The following is a 25,709-nucleotide window of genomic DNA, read 5'->3' as shown; positions in this document are numbered from 1 at the left end:
TTAAAAATTATTTATTTATTTATAAAATAAAAAAAACCTAAATCAGTCTTCAGTTTTACATTACAAATTATTTATTTTATAAAATAAAACATGTTTTAAGGCATTCGTAATTCACACGAAACATGTCGTATACCCTCAGGATAATTCGGAATGTTTTCAAATTATTTTTAAATCACTGGCAGGATTCTGCAAGTAAGGTTTTGATTGGTGGACATGAGCTCCAACTGGCTGTCTTTAGATCCACATGTAATAGTGGAGCTAATTTTAATTAGATTGGGTAATTTTTTTATCAACGTTTTGTTTTTCAACCATATGTTATTCATCTTTTTGTGTAGTGTGCGAGGCATAACCCAATAGTACAGCGCTCGCTTGATGCGCGGTCGGTTTGAGATCGATCCCCGTCACTGGACCAATTGCGCTATTTCTCGCTCCAACCAATGCACCACGACTGGTATATCAACGGCCGTAATATGTACTATCCTGTCTGTGGGATGGTGCATATAAAAGATCCCTTGCTGCTAATCGAAAAAAGAGTAGCCCATGAAGTGGCTACAGCGGGTTTGCTCTCTCAATATATGTGTGGTCCTTAACCATTTGTCTGACGCCATATACTAGTAACCGTAAATACAGTGTGTTGAGTGCGTCGTTAAATAAAACATTTCTTTCTTTCTTTTTTCTTTATTGTGTATATATTGTTTCTCTGTATAAAATTTTAAAGTGTTTTAAATGTTTGAGCAAACACTCACTATATATCGTTCTAAATTGGTGTTTTCCCTATATTTGACACTTGTAAACAGCCGTTGGACATTTCTTTTCTTCATAATAAGGATGGGTTTTTGACATTATGTTCTTTCCATTAAAGCAAATCATTATTAGGCTACACAATAGGTGTTATATTTTCTTTCTTTTCTTTTTAAAGGTGGAATATGGAAATATTCTGAGGAATGTAATACGGAATATGGTGCCCGCATCTACCAATGTCTGATCACCAACACCAGCAAATGGATGACGTCATTCAGCGATTTTCCATTTCCGGCAGACAACCCGCCCTACTTTTCTTACGATTTATTTTACGACTACCTACAAAACTACGCTAAACACTTCGATCTAATCAAGCATATTCATTTTAAGACAAAAGTTCTATCCGTAGCCAAAACAAACGATTATGACGTTACTGGACGCTGGAATGTAACAACGGAATGTTCCGGAAATGTCCGAACGGAAACATTCGACTGTGTTATGGTCGGGTGTGGGTTCTACAATGTTCCACTTCTGCCGAGAATAGACGGTATCGACCGCTTCCAGGGAACGAAGAGTCACAGTCAGGCGTACACAACTCACGACAAATACAAAAACAAACGTGTCCTCGTTATAGGTAAAGTCATGAGTCAGTACAGAGCTCTCTCTCTCTCTCTCTCTCTCTCTCTCTCTCTCTCTCTCTCTCTCTCTCTCTCTCTCTCTCTCTCTCTCTCTCTCATGGGCGTACATGGGGGGGGGGGGGGGTCGATGGGTTCGACCGAACCCCCCCCCCCTGAAATCGCTTTTTTTATAATTTAATATATCTGACATTGATATCTGACATTATTATATTTACTCAACATAGAAATATATGCCCAATATCTCTGCAATCTATTTTGGAACCCCCCTTTTCAAAACTCCACATAGAAATATATGCCCAATATCTCTGCAATCTATTTTGGAACCCCCCTTTTCAAAATCCTATTTACGCCCATGTCTCTCTCTCTCTCTGTGTGTGTGTGTGTGTCTCTATCCTCTCTCTCTCTGTTTCCTCCCCCCTCTCTCTCTGTGTGTGTGTGTGTGTGTGTTTGTGCCCGCCTGTTTCGATGGGTCATAATAGAAGCACATATCACGGTCATATCAATCACGGGGCACTCGCCGGGACGGGGAAAAAGGGATTCGATCCTTCGACTCCAGCACGTCAGGCGAGCTATTCCTTGGCATACTGCCACATACTTCAAATATAACTTATTCTCATCTGTTTCATCTGTCCCGGAGAAAGTCACTGGCTATCCAGAGACAGGCCCCGGGACGGACATGCTCGAAACTCTAGTGATATATGAGCATGTAAAAATTATTCGCACTCGCACTCATCTGTTTCAGGTAACGGAAGTTCCGCAGGAGACCTGGCTGCTGACATTAGTTACGTGGCAAAACAGGTGGGTGACCTAGACACGAAATGCACGTGCATACACTGTAACAGTGTAAAACTCTCCGGCGGTGAATACTCTATCTGTAATGTAACACGCAATGCAGTGTCGTTCTGGCGGGTTCTCCACGTTTGATCTGTACTGCCGACAGCCTTCTTTGTAATTACCCGATACCACACTTCGGAAATGTTTCTTTTTTCGCGCTCAAAGCCATTGTAATAAATTAATTTCATAAACTGAACGGCAATGTAGGCCGACATCTTTGTCACTTAACATAGAAGTGGCTGGCCTGGCTATCTACACGGGGACTGTGTATATAGCCTCGGCGGCTGTGTATATAGCCTCGGCTGTTGAGGGCTGCCTATCTTCACGGGGTGTGTATATATAACCTCGGATGTGAGGGCGGCCTATCTTCACGGGGGCTATGTATATAGCCTCGGCTGTTAAGGGCTGCCTAGCTTCACGGGGGCGTGTATATAGCCTCGGCTGTTAAGGGCGGCCTATCTTCACGTAGGCTGTGTATATAGCCTCGGCTGTTGAGGGTTGCCTATCTATCTACACGGGGGCTATGTATATAGCCTCGGCTGTTGAGGGCGGCCTATCTACACGAGGATTGTGTATATAGCCTCGGCTGTTGAGGGCTGCCTATCTTAACGGGGGCTGTGTATATAACCTCGGCTGTTAAGGCTGCCTATATTCATGGGGGCTGTGTATATAGCCTCGGCTGTTGAGGGCGGCCTATTTTCACGGGGTGTGTATATATAACCTCGGATGTTGAGGGCGGCCTATCTTCACGGGGGCTATGTATATAGCCTCGGCTGTTAAGGGCTGCCTATCTTCACGGGGGCTTTGTATATAGCCTCGGCTGTTAAGGGCTGCCGATCTTCACGAGGACTGTGTATATAGCCTCGGCTGTTAAGGGCGGCCTATCTTCACAGGGGCTGTGTATTTAGCCTCTAGGGGATGGGGTCGTATCATGGAGTACGTTATAAACTATCTGGTGATGGAAACAAAACTACAGGCAGAAAATCCATCAGTGTTACTCGGATTAAGTCACAGTGAAAGCCACTAGCCACGGGCGTCGGGCTAGCGGATTTGTCGAACTCTGTGAAAGGAGAGCGTTGCCAGTAACATAATTTTAGAATGGGTGGTCTCAACCTTACATTGGGGCTATAATTCTAGTAAACATTATGATTATCCTTATTTTATTGCAGGTCTACCTTAGCGTCGGAGACGGGTGTTGGATCGTCTCCAGGCGTGACGTATCGTCCAAACCCATCGACCTCATTCTCCGAAGGATATATTTCTTCCTTCCTCCGTCAGTGCTGCGCCTGTACCTGACGAGAAGATGCAACCATCTCATCGACCATTACGCCTTCGGGCTTCAAGGCGGCGACGGCCACGCACTGCGCAGCATGTTGATGGTGAATGACGACCTGCCCATGAGACTGATGTGCGGGAAGGTCAAGGTCGCCGAAAGTGTAACGTCACTGAGCGAAAACGAGGCGACGTTCAAGGACGGAACGGTGATTGGCAGTCTGGACTGCGTGGTTTTCGCTACGGGCTACGAGAAGGATTTGTCTGTGATTAGTCCTTCCATTTGTGACGGTAAGTACGGTAAACAATGCACTGCTAAAAAGTGGTCTGTTCTATCGATGTCTGCCTTCATGTCTGTCTGCCTGTCTGTCAGTATGTCTGTCTGTCTGTCTGTCTATTCCGTGACCTTAAAGCTGTAATGCCAAGAATACATATATATATTTTTTATTAATTAACCTTTTTGAACAGAAAGGCCGAATTTAAAAAGCCTGTTTATGTCTTACACACATTTACAATGCTTAAACGCCTGCGTTTAAAAAAAATCAGGCTGCGTACATTCGGCTCTAATTGTGTTTCTGTCATATACCATTCTTCGGCTTTTTGAAAGCAAGAATATTGTATCCTTTGTTTGCTGTTGTTGTTGAGTTTTGTTTATTTGTTTGTTTTTGTTTGTTTGTTTGTTTTTTTCTAGTCTCAAGTGGGCCAAGATATAGCGTATTTTCAAAAGTCAGGGCAAATGTATTCTGAAACCCCGCCCCATCTCTATAAAGTGCCACCTTTCCTGGTGCTTATAAAACTTTTAGAGTCTGGACTTGACTCTAATAGAGTTTAAGACACTAATGTCATGACAACGCCAAACAAATTGTATGCGTGTGACGTCATTAGAAATAGAGTCTGGACTCCAAAAGTTTTATAAGCACAGGCCCATATACATATAGAGGGGTCCGCATACATCGAGTCAGAGGACACATACCCACCGCTGAGATGATGGGAATCATAACCTCGCCCAATTTCTAAGAATTAGTAAATGCCCCAACCCCTATGACTGCGTCATTGCCTTTATACCTTGTTTGTTTGTTTGTTTGTTTTTTGGGTTTTTTTTTTTAAAAAGCAATAAATACTTTTTAATAATACATTTTGCCCATCAACCCATATTACAACCATAACGTTTAAAGGGACATTCATGAGTTTGCTGCATTGTAAGATGTTTCCGACTAATAAAATATTTCTACGATTAAAATTACATATTAAATTAATTTGTTTGTTTGTATATTTAGACAGTGTGTTTCTGGTCGTCTTAATATTTGTAAGAAGCCCAATTTTCTCTTCAAATAATTTCGTACGTACGAAAAAAAACATAATTTAGTAAAGAAAATGAAATCTAAACTAGTACAAATATTATAACGATCAGAAACACGTTTACGATATGTAATTGCAGTCGTTAAAAAGTCTCTGTTAGTCGATAACATCTTAAACATTGCAGCAAACTCAGGAATGTCCCTTTAAAGCTCTCTCTTTTTTTCCTTTCCTTTTTTTCCTTTCTTTTTTTCCTATAGCTGATGGGAAACTCGACTGTTACAAGATGATTTTCCCACTCCAGCATACACATAACACGCTGGCTCTGATTGGTTGTCTCAGGACGCATGGTCCTGCGCCGCCCGTGCTCGAGATCCAGTCTAGGCTGGCTGCCCGAGTACTGGCGGGAAAATGTGAGCTACCAGATCGTGACGTCATGACGAAAGACGTCGCCAAGTGTAACAGAGATAGCTTGACAAAGAATGGACGATACATCTACAAGGTGAAGATGATGTCTTGTTTGGGTTTATTTTCGCATTTTATTAATTTCAATAATTTAATTAATTTCATCTTTTAATCCCTTTTATTCATTTTATTAAATCTTTTGATCAATCGATTAATCAATCAATTAATACATCGATCAATCAATACATCAACAAATCGATAAATCAATCAATCTGTCAACAAATCAATAAGTGGATTAGTCTAAAATAATTTACATGACATTATACTAGGCGTCTAATAAGTTCTTGATCGACTTCAACCGGTGGTCTCGTTCCAGCCAGTGCACCGCGGGTGGTATATCAAAGGCCGTGGTATGTGCTATCCTGTCTATAGCATGGTGCATATAAAAGATCCTTGCTGCTAATAGAAAATAGTAGCCCATGAAGTGGCAACAGTGGTCCGTAACCATATGTCTATAAAATAAAATATTTCCTTCCTTCAATAATTTCATCTTTTAATCCATTTCATTAATTTATTAAATATACCAATCAATCAATCAATCAATCAATCAATCAATCGGTCAATACATCAATCAATCAATACATCAATCAATCAATATGTCAACAAATCGATGAATCGATCGATGAATCGGTTGGTTAGGCAGGCGGTCGGTTGGTCAACCAGCAACAAGTGGATTAGTCTAAAATAATTTACATGACATTTTACTGAACCGGCATCGGTGGCGAAGTGGTTAAGCCATCGGACTACAGGCTGGTAGGTACAGGGTTCGCAGCCCGGTACCGGCTCCAACCCAGAGCGAACACTACACCTTCTTCTCTCTCACTAACCACTAACCAACTAACAACTAACAACTAACCCACTGTCCTGGACAGACAGCCCGGATAGCTGAGGTGTGTGCCCAGGACAGCGTTTTTGAACCTTAATTGGATATAAGCAAGAAAATAAATGGAAATTAATAAATGGCATTATACTAACCGGCCTCTGTGGAGTAGTGGTTAAGCCATCGGACTACAGGCTGGTAGGTACAGGGTTCGCAGCCCGGTACCAGCTCCAACCCAGAGCGAGTTCTTAAGGGCTCAGTGGGTAGGTGTAAGGCCACTACACCCTCTTCTCTCTCACTAACCACTAACCAACTAACAACTAACAACTAACCCACTGTCCTGGACAGACAGCCCGGATAGCTGAGGTGTGTGCCCAGGACAGCGTTTTTTAACCTTAATTGGATATAAGCACGAAAATAAGTTGAAATGAAATGACATTATACTAGGCGTCTATTTAAGTTGTTGATCGACTTCAACCGGTGGATGCGGTAAAGTGACTTTTTTTTCTCTACATTTTGAAACGTACAGCCGCCTATTCTAATAGTTTATAGTATATCCACGCTTTTTCAGAAGGTAAAGCAATACGTCATTAGACATTTAATTACCATTATACCTGCAGCGTATAAATATATTGTTTTTTAAGTAATATTCTTTTGAATAGAGTGGAGTGGTGGTGGCGGTGGTGTGTGTGTGTGTGTGGGGGGGGGGGGGGGTCCTAATGGTTGTACGTAATATTTTGACGGGTGTATGATTTAGAGTTACAGGAGGGAGGCGTGTATAATTTAGCCAAAATTGCGTTTAAGTAATATTTGAATGGCCCCTTTAATGTGAATAGCAACGCATGCATACATTACATGCATAGAGCCAATTATTGTATTTTGCGTATAAAGGCGACGCCACACCATAGGAGTGTCTCGCACGATATAAAACCACGACAGCAACCGATGAAATCGTATCGTTTGTCTTGTTAATCGGCTATTCTCGTGGCTATCCTTATACGAGGCACTCGTATTGTGTGGCGTCGCCCTTATATCTCCTTTAAACCGGCCTCGGTGGCGTCGTGGTTAGGCCATCGGTCTACAGGCTGGTAAGTACTGGGTTCGGATCCCAGTCGAGGCATGGGATTTTTAATCCAGATACCAACTCCAAACCCTGAGTGAGTGCTCCGCAAGGCTCAATGGGTAGGTGTAAACCACTTGCACCGACCAGTGATCCATAACTGGTTCAACAAAGGCCATGGTTTGCGCTATCATACCTGTGGGAAGCGCAAATAAAAGATCCCTTGCTGCCTGTCGTAAAAGAGTAGCCTATGTGGCGACAGCGGGTTTCCTAAAAAAAAAAACCAGTGTCAGAATGACCATATGTTTGACGTCCAATAGTCGATGATAAGATAAAAAAAATCAATGTGCTCTAGTGGCGTCGTTAAATAAAACAAACTTTACTTTTAAACTTTACTTTTATATCTTCTTTACTACTACGGTTTGCAAGTCCAACATTTTACGTATGTGTAACGTATTCATTACCTATGAATATTGTATTTATATATAGATACGTTCATTTTTAGTTTGAGAATGTTCCATACAGAGATGAAATAGCGAGCCTGCTTGGGGTGAAGCCTACGTTTTTGCACCTCTTGAAGAATCCAAGAATGGCTGTGGCTTACTATCTCGGTCCGGCCTTCCCTGTCCATCATAGGTTTGTGGGCGTGGGAGCTTTAGACCACGCCCTCGATGTCTGTGATATAGCGAAAAAAGATACTTTTCCAAATCCAGAGCGCAAGGTTTCAAAGAAACCCCGACGTAACAAAATGTTTGCTGTACTTGCTGTTGTGAGTTTAGCATTGGTTGTGAGGACACTGTTGCTGTTATGACGCCAATGCTGTTGTTAAGTTGAATACACTGCGGATTCATGGATAATTATAATACTCAATGTTCTGTTCAGGTATTTTTTGTTTAAAGTTTCTACTTTTTTGTATAAAAAGAAAGGAAGAATATGTTATTAGAATACGAAATATATCAAATAGGTAGGTAGATATGTATGTATATATGTACGTAGGTAAGGCTTAAATTATATTTGTCTGTAATCTATATATGCCATTGGGCAAACAAACAATACTTATAATTAAATTTGAATCATACAGCCTAATAATAACAAGACTAAAACGTCATACTTTATTTTAATTTTTTTTTATTTTTTTATCACAAAACAATAACGCTCAATAAGACAACTTGCCCATATAAAATGACGTCATCTGATATGACGTTCCTTGACGACGTAATTTTTACGTTCATTGAAAAATGAACAAACTCCCGTTGCTACGTCTGGACCAGTGGGATGACGTTACGTTGTAATGAATGTAACAGAAATTTAATTATGTAGGTATGAATGTATACTATGTATATATGGATGGATGGATGGATGGGTGAGTGGTTGTATGGATGGATAGATGGGTAGACGGATGGATGGATGGGTGGGTTATGGATGGGTGAGTGGATAGATGGATTGGTGGGTTTGGATGGATGGAAGGGCGGAAGGACGGACGGATGGATGGTTTTTTTTTTTACGTGATGCGTTTAATAAGTGCTCAATAATGTCTTTTGTTATTCATAAAACAGCACTCAGATATTATAAGAATTCACCGGCATCCTTTTCTACAAATAATTATGAATGTATACTATTATTTATTGAACTCTTTAATGAATTTCTGACAATTATGTCTGTGTTCTTTATTTGTGAGACCAAGCGTAAAGCTTGTTATGAACAAAATGAATCAGCAGCAGTAAAACGTTGAAGGGATTGTTTTGTTTGTTTGTTTGTTTGTTTGTTTGTTTGTTATTTGTTTGTTTCTTGGTGTAATTATTGGAAAATGGAAAATTATTTTGCAAACAGCACGAGTGTTCTATTCTTATGTGAAATTTTTATTAGTAAAAAATTAAATATAAATCAATAAATACATAAATAAATTAATTATTAACAAAACAAAACAAGTTTTATAAAACAACAACGACGACAACTACAACAACAACAACAAACATTGGTCAATACATAAATGAAACAACACTAATCACCTATAATGAAAAAAGTCTTATCATAGGGTTTGAAATTATATTATCCTACTAAGCTCTATATTTGATTATTATTTGTCAATCTGTTACTAAAACAAATAGACATGGTCAGATAAACAAAACAAATCTAAAATATATCATTTCAAATTCTACGAGCAGAGGGGCGGAATGTAGCCCAGTGGTAAAGCGTTCGCTTGATGCGCGGTCGGTCTAGGATCGATCCGTGTCTGTGGGCCCATTTCTCGTTTCAGCTTTACACCAATTCACCGAGTCGCTAAACTCGTTCAGGATGGAAGCCGGTATTGCGATGCGAACCCAATACGTTCCAGCCTTAAGTCCGATGGCCTAACCACTACACCACTGAGGCCAGTGCTGTTGTCCAGTATACGAGGCCTACATACAGAGCGTAGTTGTTGATAGTGTTATCAACGTACAAAGGGCTTGCCCTAATTGGAAACTGGACTTTATAAGCTTGTTTACTAGATTGAGAAAACCGTAACCAACATTCAGCATGAATGTTTTCCTTGTTGTTCTTGGATTAGTTTTACTAATTAATGATGACGTCACGGGACAGACCAAAAGGCCTCATATCGTGTTCATAATAGCAGACGACCTAGGTATGACCATTTTACCTTTATTTACAGGGCCGTGTCCAGCTTAAACTAAGTGGGGTTGCAGTACAAAAGGATCAGGGCCCCGTTCCACGAAGCGATCTTAGCCCTAAGATCACCGTAACTGCACAGCTAACATATGCACTCAAGGTGATCTTAGCGCTAAGATCGCTTTGTGGAACGGGACCCAGGGCATGTTAATAGAAACTTTTATTACAGAGACGCCTCCGTATAGACCAAAAGGGCACTTTTGAAGTAGAAAGGACAAATTTTTGTATTTTTCTGGGATTCAACATCCCACATTTCCATGCTTCCTCTTCCCGCTACATGTGGCCCAAGGGCAGATTCAAGAGAAGTTAAATAGGAGACCTGCCCCTCCCCCGTAGATAATTCAAGTGCTCCCCCTTTTTTGACATTTGTTTACAGTTTCAATTTCTGAATGCCAAACATTTATTGATCTGTCCTTTTTAGGAGTTAATCCATGTGCCCTTTTGCCTTTGGTCCCCTCCCTAAAACTATTTTTTGGATCCGCCCTTGGGTCTTGTATTTGACGTCATCATCTGTACAGGTTAATGTTTTAACAGGTATAATTAAAATATAGGTATTGTGGTTTTGTGCCATAAATGTTTCATAATTTAGTCTTGAATTCAGTAATTTGTGGATTTATAAACACTCTTTAACGCGCTAATATCATATTAAGGTTCAGGCATGTCCGCCCTGGGCACAACATTTGATTCCTGTTTCTACGGACCTCCAGTTAATCTAGAACATTCAGAACTTTATATGAGTGACATATTTCTAAAACATTGATTTCCTTGGTTAGTTGAGTAGGAGTGGATAGGGTTAAAGGGACATTCCTGAGTTGGCTGAAATTTGTAAGTGTTATCCACTAACCGAGACTTTTTAACGATTGTAATTACATATCAAATATATTTTTCTGCATAAAATATTAGTGGCTGTATATTAAACGTGTTTCTGACCGTTCTAATATTTGTACTAGGTTAAATTTCATTTTATTTCCTAAAAACACTTTTTTTCGTACGTACGAAATTATTTGAAGACAAAATCCAGTTTCGGCTTCTTACAAATATTAAAGTCGCACACCCTAGTTTCAGCCCGCGAAAATTAATTATAATTCTGGTTAATCTACAAACCTGTAACACACTTAGACCACGTTTTTATAAAATGGAGTAAAAAAGAAAGTTTTATATCGATAAATACCATGGGAATCCCCGTGACTCAATTACTTGAAATAATTTTGAAAGTTAGTATTCTGATGTCACCGGTAGATGTCGCTCGAAGCACAGAAATGCCTATGTCACGACAAATTTCCCAGAGTGCACACAAACTTGGGGTGCGTTCCTTTCACCTCTCCTGGGCATGTTCCAACTGTTCTGTCCTCTCCAGATATCGTAAAACTTATTGGTTTTAAGGGTTTGTAACGTTTTGTATTGAGATACTTACTTTTCTGAACTTTATTGTTAATGAAAATGTTCACGAACTGTGAAGACAAACATCACAAATGAACTAAAAGCAAACAACAAATCGGATGTTGATTGCGCGAACCGTGCACGAGAAAACAAACCGAACCAAAATTATAACGGTCACGTGGTATACCAACATCTGTGACGTTGAAACGGGAAGATCCCCTCCAAAAATAGATTGGACCTCGTCTGCTCAACGGTTTTTTCTCAGTGGCGCGTGCGTTTTTAAGAAATACAAAAAATGCATTTCGTGGTATTACAAACATCAGGATTACCAGGATTACCAAAAACCACTTTAGGAGAATGGAAATATATATTCTAAATAATAAAATGTAAGTAAAGTGTAATTTTATTTGTGAAAAATGGGTTTAATAGCGAAAAACAACGGCGTAATGGTTAACAACTAGGGCGTGTCCCTTTAAGACGACCAGAAACACATTGATTATACAGACACTGATATTCTAAACAAGAAAATAAATTTAATATGTAAGTTTAATCATAGAAATATTTTATTAGTCGGAAACATCTTACAATGCAGCAAACTCAGGAATGTCACTTTAAGGGTGAACGTATCTGTCGGGGTATCTGTTACCAAATCATATGGGGATTTGACGTAGAGGACAGAATAGATGTTATCTCTCCCCCCCCCACCAGGTTGCATAGTAACAAAGAAGAGAGTTCCGTCTCAAAGTTCGAGGTGCATCGTCAAATATTTACGGAGTAAAAGTAGCTGTGGGTGTGATTGGTAGTAATATGTGACATTGATTATTTGTGCAAATATTTTATCCATTGACAATAAATAAATACACTTTTATTTGTTATACAGTTGTTATACAGTTGTTATGCAGTATATACCAGAGGTTGAAACCAATGCGGTGTACCCCCAAAAATGGAACTGTAATTTTCAGGAAAAATGACGGTTCCTATTAAAAACATTAATTAAATCTCTTAAATGGTATGTGACACCCCCCCCCCCCCCCCCCCCCACCCCCATTTTGTTGCAGGTTGATTAGATATGAGGTGCCACACTTTTTATTGCTGTACTTGCTGGGAGTGTTGGTACGCTGTTTATATTAGTTTTATTAGTAAACGTTAACAGTATCGCCAATAGGAATTGATTTGGTCTATTAGAACCCCCCCCCCCCCCCCCACACACACACACACACACACCAGCACCACCGACAAACTCATATCAAGTTAGACATTTGATAAAATAGTTAACCAACGGCATAACAGACATGCAACAAGACTGAAAATGAAGATTCAGTCATCGAGCTTGTTCGAACACGAAAATGTGACATCTGTCTTGTGAGCTAACTCGTGTATTTGCAGGATGGAACGACATTGGTTTCCACAATCCAGAGATAAAATCTCCAAACATCGACAAACTGGCCACAGAAGGAGTTATCCTCAACAGTTCTTATGTCCAGCCGCTTTGTAGTCCGTGAGTAACGCAATTAACTAATCTGTATGTCCTGTAATACCAACAATGTTTGTTTTATCTATCTATCTATCTATCTATCTATCTATCTATCTATCTATCTATATATATATATATATATATATATATATATATATATATATATATATATATCTATATCTATATCTATCTATGTATATATATGTATACATATATATATATATATATATATATATATATATATATATATATATATATATATATATATATATATATATATATATATATGTATACATTAATATATATATATATATATATATATATATATATATATATATATATATATATATATATATATATATTACTTATCAAGATAAACTCACTGTATCTCGGTATTTACTTCTGTTTGTCTGTCTGTCTCTGTCTGTTTATTTTTATCGCTCTTTTCCAGTTTTTGTCTCTGGTTTTCGTTTCCAGGTTGTTTTCTGTCTCTTTGTCAGTTTCTCATTCTTTGTACTAGTCTCTCTCTCTATATGTTGCTGTCTGTCTATCTGTCTCTATTTATTTTTGTCTCTGTCTCTGTCTCTGTCGCTGTATATTTCTCTTCGGATTTTGTTTCTGTCTTTCTTTGTCTCTCTGTGTCTGTCTGTCTCTTTCTGTGTCTGTCTCTTTGTCGGTATGTCTGTCCATCCCTTCCTCTCTCTCCCCATATCTATCTCCATATATATATATATATATATATATATATATATATATATATATATATATATATATATATATATATATACACCCCTCCCTCCCTCTCCCTCTCTCTCTCTCTCTCTCTCTCTCTCTCTCTCTCTCTCTCTCTCTCTCTCTCTCTCTCTCTCTCTCTCCCTCCCTCCCTCCCTCCCTCCCTCCCCTCTCCCTCTCCCTCTCCCCCTCTCCCCCTCTCCCCCCCCCCCTCTCTCTCTCTCTCTACAATTACCACCCGTACAGCAATATAACATTAAAACATAATTATGCTGAACTACAAAAGAAAGTTACAAAAGAAAGTCTTCATTCAGATCCAGGATTCGTTTTCATTTTCAGATCGAGAAGTGCAATAATGACTGGTTATTATCCCTTCAAAATGGGCCTCCAGGTAAGCAGTGTTAATGTTCTTCCGATCGGTATTACTTCTGTTGATACGACGGTTGTTATTGTTATAGGGATCATACGTTGTCGTAAGTAATAACTTCTGAAATCAAAATAATAATTGTCAAAATATTAAACATTATCGCTATGGTATTCCTGCGTAAAATATGTAACATTTTACTGATGATTGTAAAAATGGTGTTAACGTATCTTACTTACGTTACGTTGCTTTACTTTTCCTTATTAAAATTGGTGGGTATGGGTATGTGTAATGTTTGGCCTGCTTCCATCAGAGAATGGTGCGGGACGTAGTTCAGTGGTACAGCGCGCGATCGCTCTAGGATCGATTCCCGTCGGTGGGCCCATTAAGCTATTTCTCGTTCCAGCCAGTGCTCCACAAATGGTGTAACAAAGGCCGTGGTATGTACTATCCTGTCTGTGGGATGGTGCATATAATATATCCCTTGCTGTTAATCGAAAAGAGTAGCCCATGAAGTGGCGACAGCGGGTTTCCTCTCTCAATATCTGTGTGGTTCTTAACCATTTGTCTGACGCCATATAACCGTAAATAAAATGTGTTGAATGCGTCGTTAAATAAAACATATATTGAGGGAGGAAACCCGCTGTCGCCACTTCATGGGCTACTCTTTTCGATTAGCAGCAAGGGATGTTTTATATGCACCATCCCATAGACAGGATAGCACATACCACGACCTTTCATGTACCAGTCGTGGTGCACTGGCTGGAGCGAGAAATAGCCATATGGGCCCACCGACGGGGATCGATCCCAAACCGACCGCGCATCAAGTGAACGCTTTACCAGTGGGCTAGGTCTCGCCCCGAGCTATATTCAGAGGCTGATTATAAAGGGGACAAGGGTACCCGTCTCTGCTCCTAAATAGATTCAAGTGTATCGTTTTTTAATTTTTTTCTTTCTTTCTTTTTTAAAAAACTTTTCATTGGGTTGCCCTTTGCACTAAATAGTTGGTCCAGGTGTCATTTTTGTCTTGAGCCACCCATCCCTCCCCCCGCCCCCAACCCCTGTTTCCGGCCCTGATATTTCGTTAGTTTACGTTTCAGCGGTAATTTCATTCTAATGCTGTATAATGTGTAATGCCAATCGTTTTAGCACTGGGTGATATTCCCGTATCAACCAGTGTGTGTTCCGCTAAACATCACCCTACTGCCGGAGAAGCTGAAGGAGCTGGGGTATTCCACTCACATGATCGGCAAGTGAGTATGTGGAGTTTACACCAGGATATTATTATGTTGCTTATAGCAGCCCAGGATTATTCAAATTCATATGAATTCCGTAAATTATTTTAACACAAAGCAGCTCCATCATATTATGTTATTATTATTTACTACTTTATTCTTTTTCTTCTTCTTAAACATCTTCTTCTTTTTCTTCATCATCACCATCACCATCATCATCATCATCATCATCATCATCATCATCATCATCATCATCATCACCATCATCACCACCATCATCACCATCATCATCATCATCATCACCACCATCATCACCATCATCATCATCACCATCATCATCATCTTCATCTTCATCATCATTGTCATCATCACCACCACCATCATCATCATCATCATCACCACCACCATCATCATTATCATCATCATAATCATTATCATCATCACCATCATCATCATCATCATCAACGACATAATATTCTTCTTCTGTCTCTGTCTCTCTCTGTCTCTCTGTCTCTCTGTCTCTCTCTGTGTCTGTTTCTTTCTTGCTCACTCGCTCTCTTTGAGTGGGAGGGTAAATAAGACTACCACAAAACAAGACGAGAAAACAACACAACACGAGACAATACTTTATTTCAGTTATTCAAATATTCAGCATTAAAACGCTATATTAAAACGAACTTGTATTAAGCCACGCCTACTATGTTTAGACCCGCCTTCTGTGTTATAACCCCGTCCTATGCTATGGTGTTTGTCTTTCAGATGGCATCTCGGCTTCTGCAGCTGGAAGTGCACGCCCACGTACCGCGGCTTCGACTCGTTCTTCGGCTACTACAACGCGGACGAAGACTACTACAGCCACACTGTCGGTACGTTGTGTGTATGTTAAGAAGTACGTTGTCTTTGGAGAGAGAGAGAGAGAGAGAGAGAGAGAGAGAGAGAGAGAGAGAGAGAGAGAGAGAGAGAGAGAGAGAGAGAGAGAGAGAGACCGACCGACCGACCGACCGACCGACCGACCGACCGACCGACAGACAGACAGACAAACAGATATACAGACATGGGGGGGGGGAGGGCGAGTGACGGAGACAGACACAGACGGAAAGAAAGACATACAGAGACAGAAAGACAGAGTGAGCGAGAGAACGGACACAGAAAAACAGAAGAAAGAGAAAACAGCAGAACAATGATAAATATAATATCAATATTTGTATATATACACAACCTATATATAGGAAAGTTAACACAAACATACAAATACATTGCGCGCGAGCACACACACACATACACACACACACATGCATACACACACACACACACACACGCATACACACATACCTGCATACATATACATACACACGTGTACAGTACACACATACACAACTTATTATTATTATTTAGTAATGACTAAATAAATAATTTTATTTTTAGACAATTATTTGGATTTCCATGAAAACAAAATACCAGCTTGGAATTATAATGGAACATATTCCACGGTAAGAACTCGTACATTATAGGGGTTTTTTTTTTATAGAGCGAGTACAACTATAAAAATGTCACCTGTAGTATTTCAAAGTTCCTTTAAATATTTAAGTAATCCTTCTTGTAAACACACAGAGAAAAGATACTATATCTCCTGCACTATAAAGAAAAAAGCTATCTATATTCATATATTAAACAGTGATAGAAATAAGCAGAATGTTTCACTAGTCCACCAGACGAATACATCTAGAAATTAACTTGTCCGACAATATTTTAATTGTCCAAATAAATAGTTTGTTTTATTCCAGTACAAGGACAATGTTTTTCATTGCTCAAAATGAAACTTCATTGAATATTTTTACTTGTCCACTGGACAACCATTAAAGTACATATTGTTTTTCCAAGCAGATTTTTACTTGTCAGAACGAACGGACAAGTGCTTATTTCGAACACGGTTAAATATTTGAGAGGAACTTCAAACTGGTGTTCCACAAGGTTCAGTTCTGAATCCAGTACTATTTATTATGCACAGAGATCATTTGTCTTTACTTATACTACCAAGTATCTATTATATATATATATATATATATATATTTTTTTTTTTTTTAATTCACCTACTTCTATTTTAAACTGATTTTGATTTTGCTGGTTATTATACATTTAAAGAATCTTAGATGTTCACGAATTTAAACACTTTTATATATACAAAATATCTTCTGCAAGTCAATGTTAGTGTTTGCGGAATGTATTAATTTTGAACCTGTATATAAAGGTCAACTGTCTCTAACGGCCACTTTTGTCAAGTCCTTTGGGTGGCCATTATATACAGGTTTGACTGTATATAGATATTTAAAATTTTAAAGGCATATTGTCACAGACCACTGACCCATTTAAAGGTCTAACAAAGTATTGCCTGAGCAAAAATAATTTGATTTGTCCCTAAATGTACTTTATTCAGCCATCTTTATAACCACCATACTCCATTTATTAATGATATTTTGTAAAAATAATTTAATTATGGCAATGGTCCATAATTCAAAACTAAAATTGCCGAGAGGGTTGACATGGATTTCACTCCATCATGGTTCAGTTAAGGTGATGCAATAGCTAGATTTGATTTCCATCAATTAATGTAATTTCTATTTATTATCCATTTTTAAAGAAATAAGGTCCTTAAATCTGTGACAGTATGCCTTTAATCATTTCAGAACCTCTTTGCCTCCGTGGCGACAGACATAATAAACAGACACAACAAAAGTCGGCCGCTCTTCCTGTACCTACCGTTCCAGGCCGTTCACGAACCTATCGAGGTTTGTATGTTTTAGACTAACAGATGTTGTGTATAAATTCTGGGAGACGATCGCAAATATATTCTTCTTCTGCGTTCAAGCTATAGTTGATCATGCTTTAGATTTGGAGTCCGGTTGTGGTCATAAAAAAACGCTGTCTCGGTCAAGTCTTCTTTGGAACCCCAAAGCTTGACAGCCAGTGTTGCTATGTTCGGTCAGTGCTTTATCCTGTAATTCTGCCCCCTGTACGATGAAGCCAGGATAAAGCACTGACCGAACACAGTACAAAAGAGTAATACATACAACATGTGTTTGTATTTGAAAAGGGTATGCTTTGTACATTTTAATATCTTTATCTGTAATCTACTGGGGGCGTAATAATAATTATTTTCCTGGTAGACCTATTTTATTGTTTCCTCTCTGCATACATGGGTCAAATTAAATTTTATTGTGGGCGGTGGTTATATAAATTATTGCCATATGCCATCTCCGTGTGATCAGTTATAGAACAGTCTATGCTTAATTTTAGGTTCCTAAAAGATACGAAGATATGTATCCAAATATTCAAAATGAAGGAAGAAGAAAATTCAGTGGTAAGATTTGATTGGTTGATATTGGTTGTATAAGACAATATTTCTGTGTCGCTCTCTCTCTCTCTCTCTCTCTCTCTCTCTCTCTCTCTCTCTCTCTCTCTCTCTCTCTCTCTCTCTATATATATATATATATATATATATATATATATATATATATATATATATATATATATATATATATTTAAGGATTGTCTGTTTCTATATTTATTTATTTTATTTATTTATTTATTTATTTATTTATTGAAGGACTGTCTGTTTCTTTTACATTCATCGGGGTATGTACAGAATATTTTTTTTGTTCATACCAAGATGAACGTAAATGAAATAACAGATAAAAGTTATAATTAAATTTGAATCATACTTGCTAAGAATTACACTAACACTTTATTTTGAATTATTTTTAGTCCATAAACAATAACACTCAGTAAGACAACTTGTCCATATAAAATGAGGGACGGGACGTAGCCCAGTGGTAAAGCTTGATGCGCGGTCGGTCTGGGATCGATCCCCTTCGGTGGACCCATTGGGCTATTTCTCGTTCCAGCCAGTGCACCATGACGGGTATATCAAAGGTTGTGATATGTACTACCCTGTCTGTGGGATGGTGCATATAAAAGATCCCTTGCTGCTAATCGAAAAGAGTAGCCCATGTGGTCCTTAACCACGTGTCTGATACTATATAACCGTAAATAAAATGTGTTGAGTGCGTCGTTAAATAATTTTCCTTCCTTCCATATAAAATGACGTCATCAGATATGACGTTACATGATGACGTAATTTATACGTTCATCGAGAATTGAACAAACTTCCGTTGCTACATCTGGACCAATGGGATGACGTTATATTGTAATGAATGTAACTGAAATTTAATTATATATATATATATATATATATATATATATATATATATATATATATATATATATCAGGGTTGAAAATTAACATGAAAACCATGGTCGCCAGCAGGGCCAGTTGAAGACACATCTTACTGCCCCTTCTCAAATTCAACTAGCCCTCCAATTATCACCTTGTGATTTAAATGCACAGCCAACTAGAATATTCTTTGTTGAATAATAATCATGTGCTCACCGTATATAGTCTGTTTTCTTCAGAAGGAAACCGATGAATTGACATGTAACTTCATAATGAATACAGTTATTATTCATATAGAAACATGTTATTAAGTTTTAAACCCATACCAACTCAAATAAAATTTTGTTGTTGAAAAACAACAACAACAAAAAAACACCCAGAAAGGAATCCAGTATAAATAAAATGAATTCTTTACAAATTACCATTAAATTATGATGATTAAATCTCATTTTTAATACAGGGGTGAAAACAAAATGCTAGAACAGCCGAAGTATACAGCTTGACTTGCATTGTCTCTGAAGTAAAACCCAATAATTCAATACAAAGAGAATAAAGGTAGAACTGCGCGTGCTTCAGTGTATAAACCTAGTATCGGGGTGGCAGTCCTCTTTGTGGCGATGCAAGAAAGGGTAAAATCTCCTGTATCGGATTTCCTCGGGAATGGATATTGTAAATGCTACAACAGTAGGCTACTAATAAAATAAATATCAAAAGAAAAGTGTAAAAAAAACCCCAACATTTTACCAAAATATACAATGTACTTATTATATTACATAGCATAACGGTGTACTTATAGTTTATTATAATAAAATTTGGACAGTTATGGCATTATGTAAGTCTTGGTGTCAAGACTTTAGATCTGATATGTTCTTATTTAATGCAAATTGCTTAAATTTAAAACAATATCGACGACAGTCAGTTAACTGACTTATGGAATAAGCCCTGGGCTGTAGTAATGGAAAATGTCATTGTTATTTGTATATATGCGCATGCGCTCATGTTAGTGTGAGTTAAAACTACAAGATAGATTTTGATTTTGTCCCAGAATAATGTAAGCTAATTAAATATAATTCCTTTTTACCATAACATTGAATAACAATTTTCAAATAGTAGCTCTACAAGATAATTATGGCGGATCCAGTCCATTCTAATAAGCCGGCGATTTCTAGATTTAAAACATACATGCAATTTCTTCAATACGTTTTGAGCTCTATTTTAAGAAGACACAGAAGCTGAATCTGGCGGTGTTAAAATATAGAGCATGTTCTATGCCTTCTGCTGCTGTAGCTCACGTCAACATAGACGCGATGTGTTTTGTCACATTCGATTCAGTTTCAGTGTCTTTGTTTTTTAATTGGTACCATACTCGCCAGACCCTAATATCGATGGTCGCCTAACGGACTGCCTTTGTAAAATTATTAGTCGCCCATAACCAATAAAGGTCGCCACGGGCGACCTGGCGACTGCTAATTTTCAACCCTGATATATATGTGTGTGTGGGGTGTGTGTGGGGGGTGGGGGTGGGGGTGGGGTGGGAATACACCGAATGCAGACAGAATCTGCCGCCCTCGCCCCCCCCCCCTCCCGAAAAACCCCCACCTTCCCCCACATTAGCCAATCACCTTACCTTCTCATCAGTCTAGGGTAAAACTCTGCTTCATTTAGGAATGGTATCGGCGTTGGATGAGGCTGTAGGAAACGTGACGTCTGCCCTGAAACAAAATGGAATGTTGGATGATACGCTGATATTCTTCACGGCAGATGTAGGTGAAAGTTTTCTTCTTTTTAAATCAAATATAGACAGACATACATACCTATAGACATACTGACAGAAAGATAGAAAAATAAATAGATAGATCAAACTACAAATATGATGCCACAATATCATCAAATAGTCTTTGTCAACGATGTGTGACCTTTTACTCTTTTGAGCAAGATACGATTTTAATATGATTAAATAAATAAGAGATACATGCACTTTGTTACGACTACTACTACTCCTACCACCACCACCACCACTACTACTATTATTATCATCATTTATTTAAAGGCGCAGGCCCTAGTTTCAGCCCGTGTAAATGGATACTAAGTTTCGTTAATCTACAAACCTTCAACACACATTTGGATAAGGTTATAACAGAGAGAAGGTAAAGCCTGTGATGCTTAAACAGAGAAATACCGTCTGAAATAATTAGAGCTTGTCTCCATAAGCATTACTTCTCAGACGGACGTGCGTTTTTAGAATTATATAAAACCCCACCATTTTGGGGTATTGCAAAAACCTGGATGACCAGAACCACTTCAGGCGAACGAAAATTAATATTCTAAATCATAAAATGGAAGTACTGCTAACATAAATGATAAAAAACGGCTTTAATAGTCTATGGTCTGTCACTTTAATTTACTAATATTATTTGACCTTGCTTATGTAGAACGGTGGATGGATACCCTATTACGGAAACAACTACCCTCTCCGTGGAGGCAAGCTCACCGTGTACGAGGGAGGAACTAGGGCGGTGGCCTTCATAAATGGGCGTGGACTTAAGAAACCAGGAACGGTATATGATGGGTTAGTTTTAAATAAATAAAACAATTCTGTACATACAAGAGCTTTTTTGAAAGACTCAAAGCATTTTTTTTACTGAACTGCTGGTGTGTATGTCGCACATTAAGTAAGTGTAATCTAGAAAAAAAAACCCACCCATGTTTCTATCAAGGGCGGACCCAAGGGAGGGTATCAGGGGCACCTGTCCCTCCCCCTAAAAACTTAAAGTGCCTCTTTTTGAACAATTTATTAACAAATTTCATTGAGGTGCCCTTTTCAGGGAGTTTCTCCATGTGCCCGTTTGCTCCGATTCCGACTACTGAATTTCTGAATTGTTTTTTTTCGTGACTCGTATGACGGCCATTCTGCAGAACGCCACGGTTGTTCGCGTCTAGTCTCTACATGTCCGAGCCTGTCCTAGCAGCACTGGAAGATTGACCGCCCCACTCCAAGAAGAAATAGGAAGCGGGGTCGGCCCCTACTACTCTTTTTCTAGACTTTACCTTGCTTTATAGTGATACCATCTCGTAATCCTCCGGAGTCGCCCGTCCGCACCACTATACCAACCCATGACGACTGGACTATACCCTAGTCTGATACTCTCTCTCGTTCAGACGGATCCGGCTTCTCAAGATCTGTATTTCAGCACAGCACTACACCTTCAACGTCTATCGACTGTCAAACTAGGGGTTTTCTTGACGGGATGCAACCTATCTCGTCCCTTTAAGCTGTGCACCCAAACGGCCTTAACGAGGCCACTCGCGTGGACATATCGATCGGACTTTAAACTTTTAGATCTGCGTTCAAAATTTTATGTCGAAATTACCTTTTGAAAATAATATTATTAAATAGTCCGATCCTCTCTGCTTTCTCTTATTTAATTTTGGACTGTCCTTCTAAAATGCTCCAAATTATATAAATATTCGGCCGAGCAGTCAATTTTTTTTTTTTTTGGCTTGTAACCATTTTATTTAAAAAAAAATATTCTATTAACTTTTTTATTAATTGCTATTTTCAAAATTGTGCCCATTTTCAACCCCCCCCCCCCCCCCCCCCCCCCCCCCGACCTCCATCCCGAGTCAGGCCACCGATTTTATCGGAGGTCAGACTCGGGATGGGCGTGTTCGAAACCCTAGTGGTATATGGGCACGTTAAACTAGTTATCATCATCATCATCTCTAAACAAGATTTGAGCATGTTGTACAGTGGAGTGATTAAACACCCAGAACTATATCTTACATGAATATGTGTGAAACAAGCACGCTGTCCTGGGCACACACATCAGGTAGCTAGTCTGTCTGTCTATGGTATAAAGTGGTTATTGAGAGATAATCGGTGTACTGGTCTGACATCTTCCTATTGAACCGTTGAAACGCACTCTGAATGCGAACATACACATATACACATACACATCCGCACGCACACGCACACATATACACACGTGCGCGCAAACGCATTCACACAGTCGCTAAATATGGTCATTTTGGAATAGCCTTAATGACATTTTTTTCTGTATTCAGAATGATGCATGCGATAGACTGGATGCCAACAATAATAGCCGCTGCTGGAGGAAATTCGGGTAACAGTCGAGTTTTCCATTACATATTTAGTATTATATTTCTTTTTGTGTCTGTGTGTATGCTAGTATATATGTTACTGTTATTTCTCTATCACATACACACACGTACACACATACGCACACACACACACACACACACACACACACACACACACCATCTTTCTCTCTTACTATTCCTGTCTTTCTCTCTCTCTCTCTGTCTAAAATGATAATTAAGAAACGAATTATATCATGAAACTAAAAATTATTGGGTGTTTTTAGGAATGCTCTCTGTCTGTCTGTCTGTCTGTCTGTCTGTCTGTCTGTCTCTCTCTCTCTCTCTCTCTCTCTCTCTCTCTCTCTCTCTCTCTCTCTCTGTCACTCTGTCTGTCTGTCTGTCTGTCTCTCTCTCTGTATCTCTCTCTGTTATCTCTCTCTCTCTCTCTCTCTCTCTCTCTCTCTGTCTCTCTCTCTCTCTCTCTCTCTCTCTCTCTTTCTCTGTCACTCTGTCTGTCTGTCTCTCTCTCTCTCTCTCTCTCTCTCTCTCTCTCTCTCTCTGTATCTCTCTCTCTCTCTCTCTCTCTCTCTCTCTCTGTATCTCTCTCTCTCTCTCTCTCTCTCTCTCTCTCTCTCTCTCCCTCTGTCACTCTGTCTGTCTGTCTGTCTGTCTCTCTCTCTCTCTCTCTCTCTCTCTCTCTCTCTCTCTCTCTCTCTCTCTCTCTCTCTCTCTCTCTCTCTCTCTCTCTCTCTCTCTCTCTCTCTCTCACTCAACATTTTTAATGATTTATTCAGATACAAACAGAGATGGAATGAACCTGTGGTCTGACATAAGTAGCGGTTCACCTTCAAGTCGTACAGAGTTTGTCTACAACTTAGACAGTATGTTCCCGCCTATAGAGGGACATGCTGCTATAAGGTAGATGGTTTAAAAAAAAAAAAAAAATATGTTAAAAATAATATCTACTCGGATTTATCTTTATAGAGTCCAAATCAAATGAAATCAAAATAGTTTATTTGTTCTAGTGTTGACCACCTCCGTCACAATGAGTGGCGCTTTACATGTATATAACCTTTGTAGAATCCAAAGAAAGAACGATGCTGATATAGCGTATTTGCAGTGAAAGTTTTTAACACGCATTTTAACATATTGGCATTGACGTAGCAAATATTTTATATTGGGTGGCCACCCATATTTCGGGCGGGGGAGGGACCCACACTGTCACACGTGTTATGGGGTAAAAGCTAAATGTAAAAGTTGGTAGGAAAAAGAGCTGTTGTCTAGGGCATAATAATCTTAAATGTGCTATAACAAAGTTGCTTAATCTTCCCGCCAAAATTATTTATTACCTTTTACTTTGAAATGTAAAATTATACATTCAGCGATATGACCATTTAAATAATTTGAATAATTTAATTGACTAATAGAAAAACTAATTTTATTGGATAGTATTTAGTGAATAACCGACGAAATTAGACGCTTTTTTTTCTTTAAATTTTTTTTTTATTCCAGTCCCTCATTTACATGACAAACAACTCATGCTGAGGTCAAAACATGAGCCGTGGACAACACCAGTACATGACATAATTATTAAATTTCAAGTAAACTTTCATATAAATATATAAAAACTATACAAATCATGTCTTAAATAATAACAAATAATAAATAGCACAATGGTTTATAAATGTAATAATAATAAGCTGTTATAGTTTCTGTCGGACTAGGTTATAAAATACAGGAGTAAATACAGGAATCAAGATAATAAGTATAAATAAATATATAATAAAAAAGTAAATTTAAAGAAAACAGTAATAATAATAAAAAATACTAATAATATTTTTAAAAAAATAACCCAACTAAATAATAATAATAATAATAATAATAATAATAATAATAAAAGAATTAGACGGTTTTACTTGAGGTGAACTGTCCATAATGTTATGTCAAGCGGATGTTGCGGCAAGTTCGCTGTCTTTGTGCAACTCATCTGTTTCTGGCGGCCCCATCTACCTAGCCCTCAGTTTGTCTATAGCCCTCAGTTATAGGCATCAATTTGATATTTTTCAGAATGGGTGACTACAAGATGGTAGAAGGATATCCTGGGGAGTTTCCTGACTGGTACAAACCACAACAACTTCCGGAAGATAGTCCAATAAAACAAGATAAGTTTGAAAGGAAACCGTATCCGTGGTACCAGTATCAACTCTTTAATTTGAAAGGTTTGTCTTCATAATTTAATTTGAAAAATTTGGTTTCCAGTTAGGAGCAGCGGGACGTAGCCCAGTGGTAAAGCTCTCGCATAATGCGCGGTCGGTTTAGGGTCGATCACCGTCGGTGGGCCCTTTGGGCTATTTTTCATTCCAACCAGTGCACCACGACTGGTATATCAAAGGCCGTGA

The 25,709-nt window shown here is 38.6% G+C and overlaps 1 protein-coding gene across 2 annotated transcripts in view; it reads left to right on the top strand.

Moving 5' to 3' along the window:
- LOC121390427 (arylsulfatase B-like) overlaps positions 1 to 25,709 on the top strand; it is a 32,108-nt gene that overhangs the window by 5,311 nt on the left and 1,088 nt on the right. The window contains exons 3-17 of one of the 2 annotated variants that reach the window (XM_041522237.1): positions 920 to 1,375; positions 2,122 to 2,177; positions 3,383 to 3,776; positions 12,560 to 12,671; positions 13,719 to 13,770; positions 14,893 to 14,996; positions 15,738 to 15,844; positions 16,404 to 16,468; positions 17,663 to 17,764; positions 18,273 to 18,336; positions 20,875 to 20,972; positions 21,642 to 21,778; positions 23,275 to 23,333; positions 24,105 to 24,228; positions 25,378 to 25,529. In XM_041522237.1, coding sequence (XP_041378171.1) covers positions 920 to 1,375; positions 2,122 to 2,177; positions 3,383 to 3,776; positions 12,560 to 12,671; positions 13,719 to 13,770; positions 14,893 to 14,996; positions 15,738 to 15,844; positions 16,404 to 16,468; positions 17,663 to 17,764; positions 18,273 to 18,336; positions 20,875 to 20,972; positions 21,642 to 21,778; positions 23,275 to 23,333; positions 24,105 to 24,228; positions 25,378 to 25,529 — 2,082 coding nt within the window. Of the gene's footprint in view, positions 1 to 919; positions 1,376 to 2,121; positions 2,178 to 3,382; positions 3,777 to 12,559; positions 12,672 to 13,718; positions 13,771 to 14,892; positions 14,997 to 15,737; positions 15,845 to 16,403; positions 16,469 to 17,662; positions 17,765 to 18,272; positions 18,337 to 20,874; positions 20,973 to 21,641; positions 21,779 to 23,274; positions 23,334 to 24,104; positions 24,229 to 25,377; positions 25,530 to 25,709 lie in introns of those variants that run through there. The other variant, XM_041522238.1, reaches the window with a different exon arrangement.

Source organism: Gigantopelta aegis, chromosome 15, assembly GCF_016097555.1.
Source record: "Gigantopelta aegis isolate Gae_Host chromosome 15, Gae_host_genome, whole genome shotgun sequence".
NCBI lineage: Eukaryota > Metazoa > Mollusca > Gastropoda > Neomphalida > Peltospiridae > Gigantopelta > Gigantopelta aegis.
Note: the sequence above shows the minus strand (reverse complement) of the source record. Positions and strands in the feature narration are given on the sequence as shown.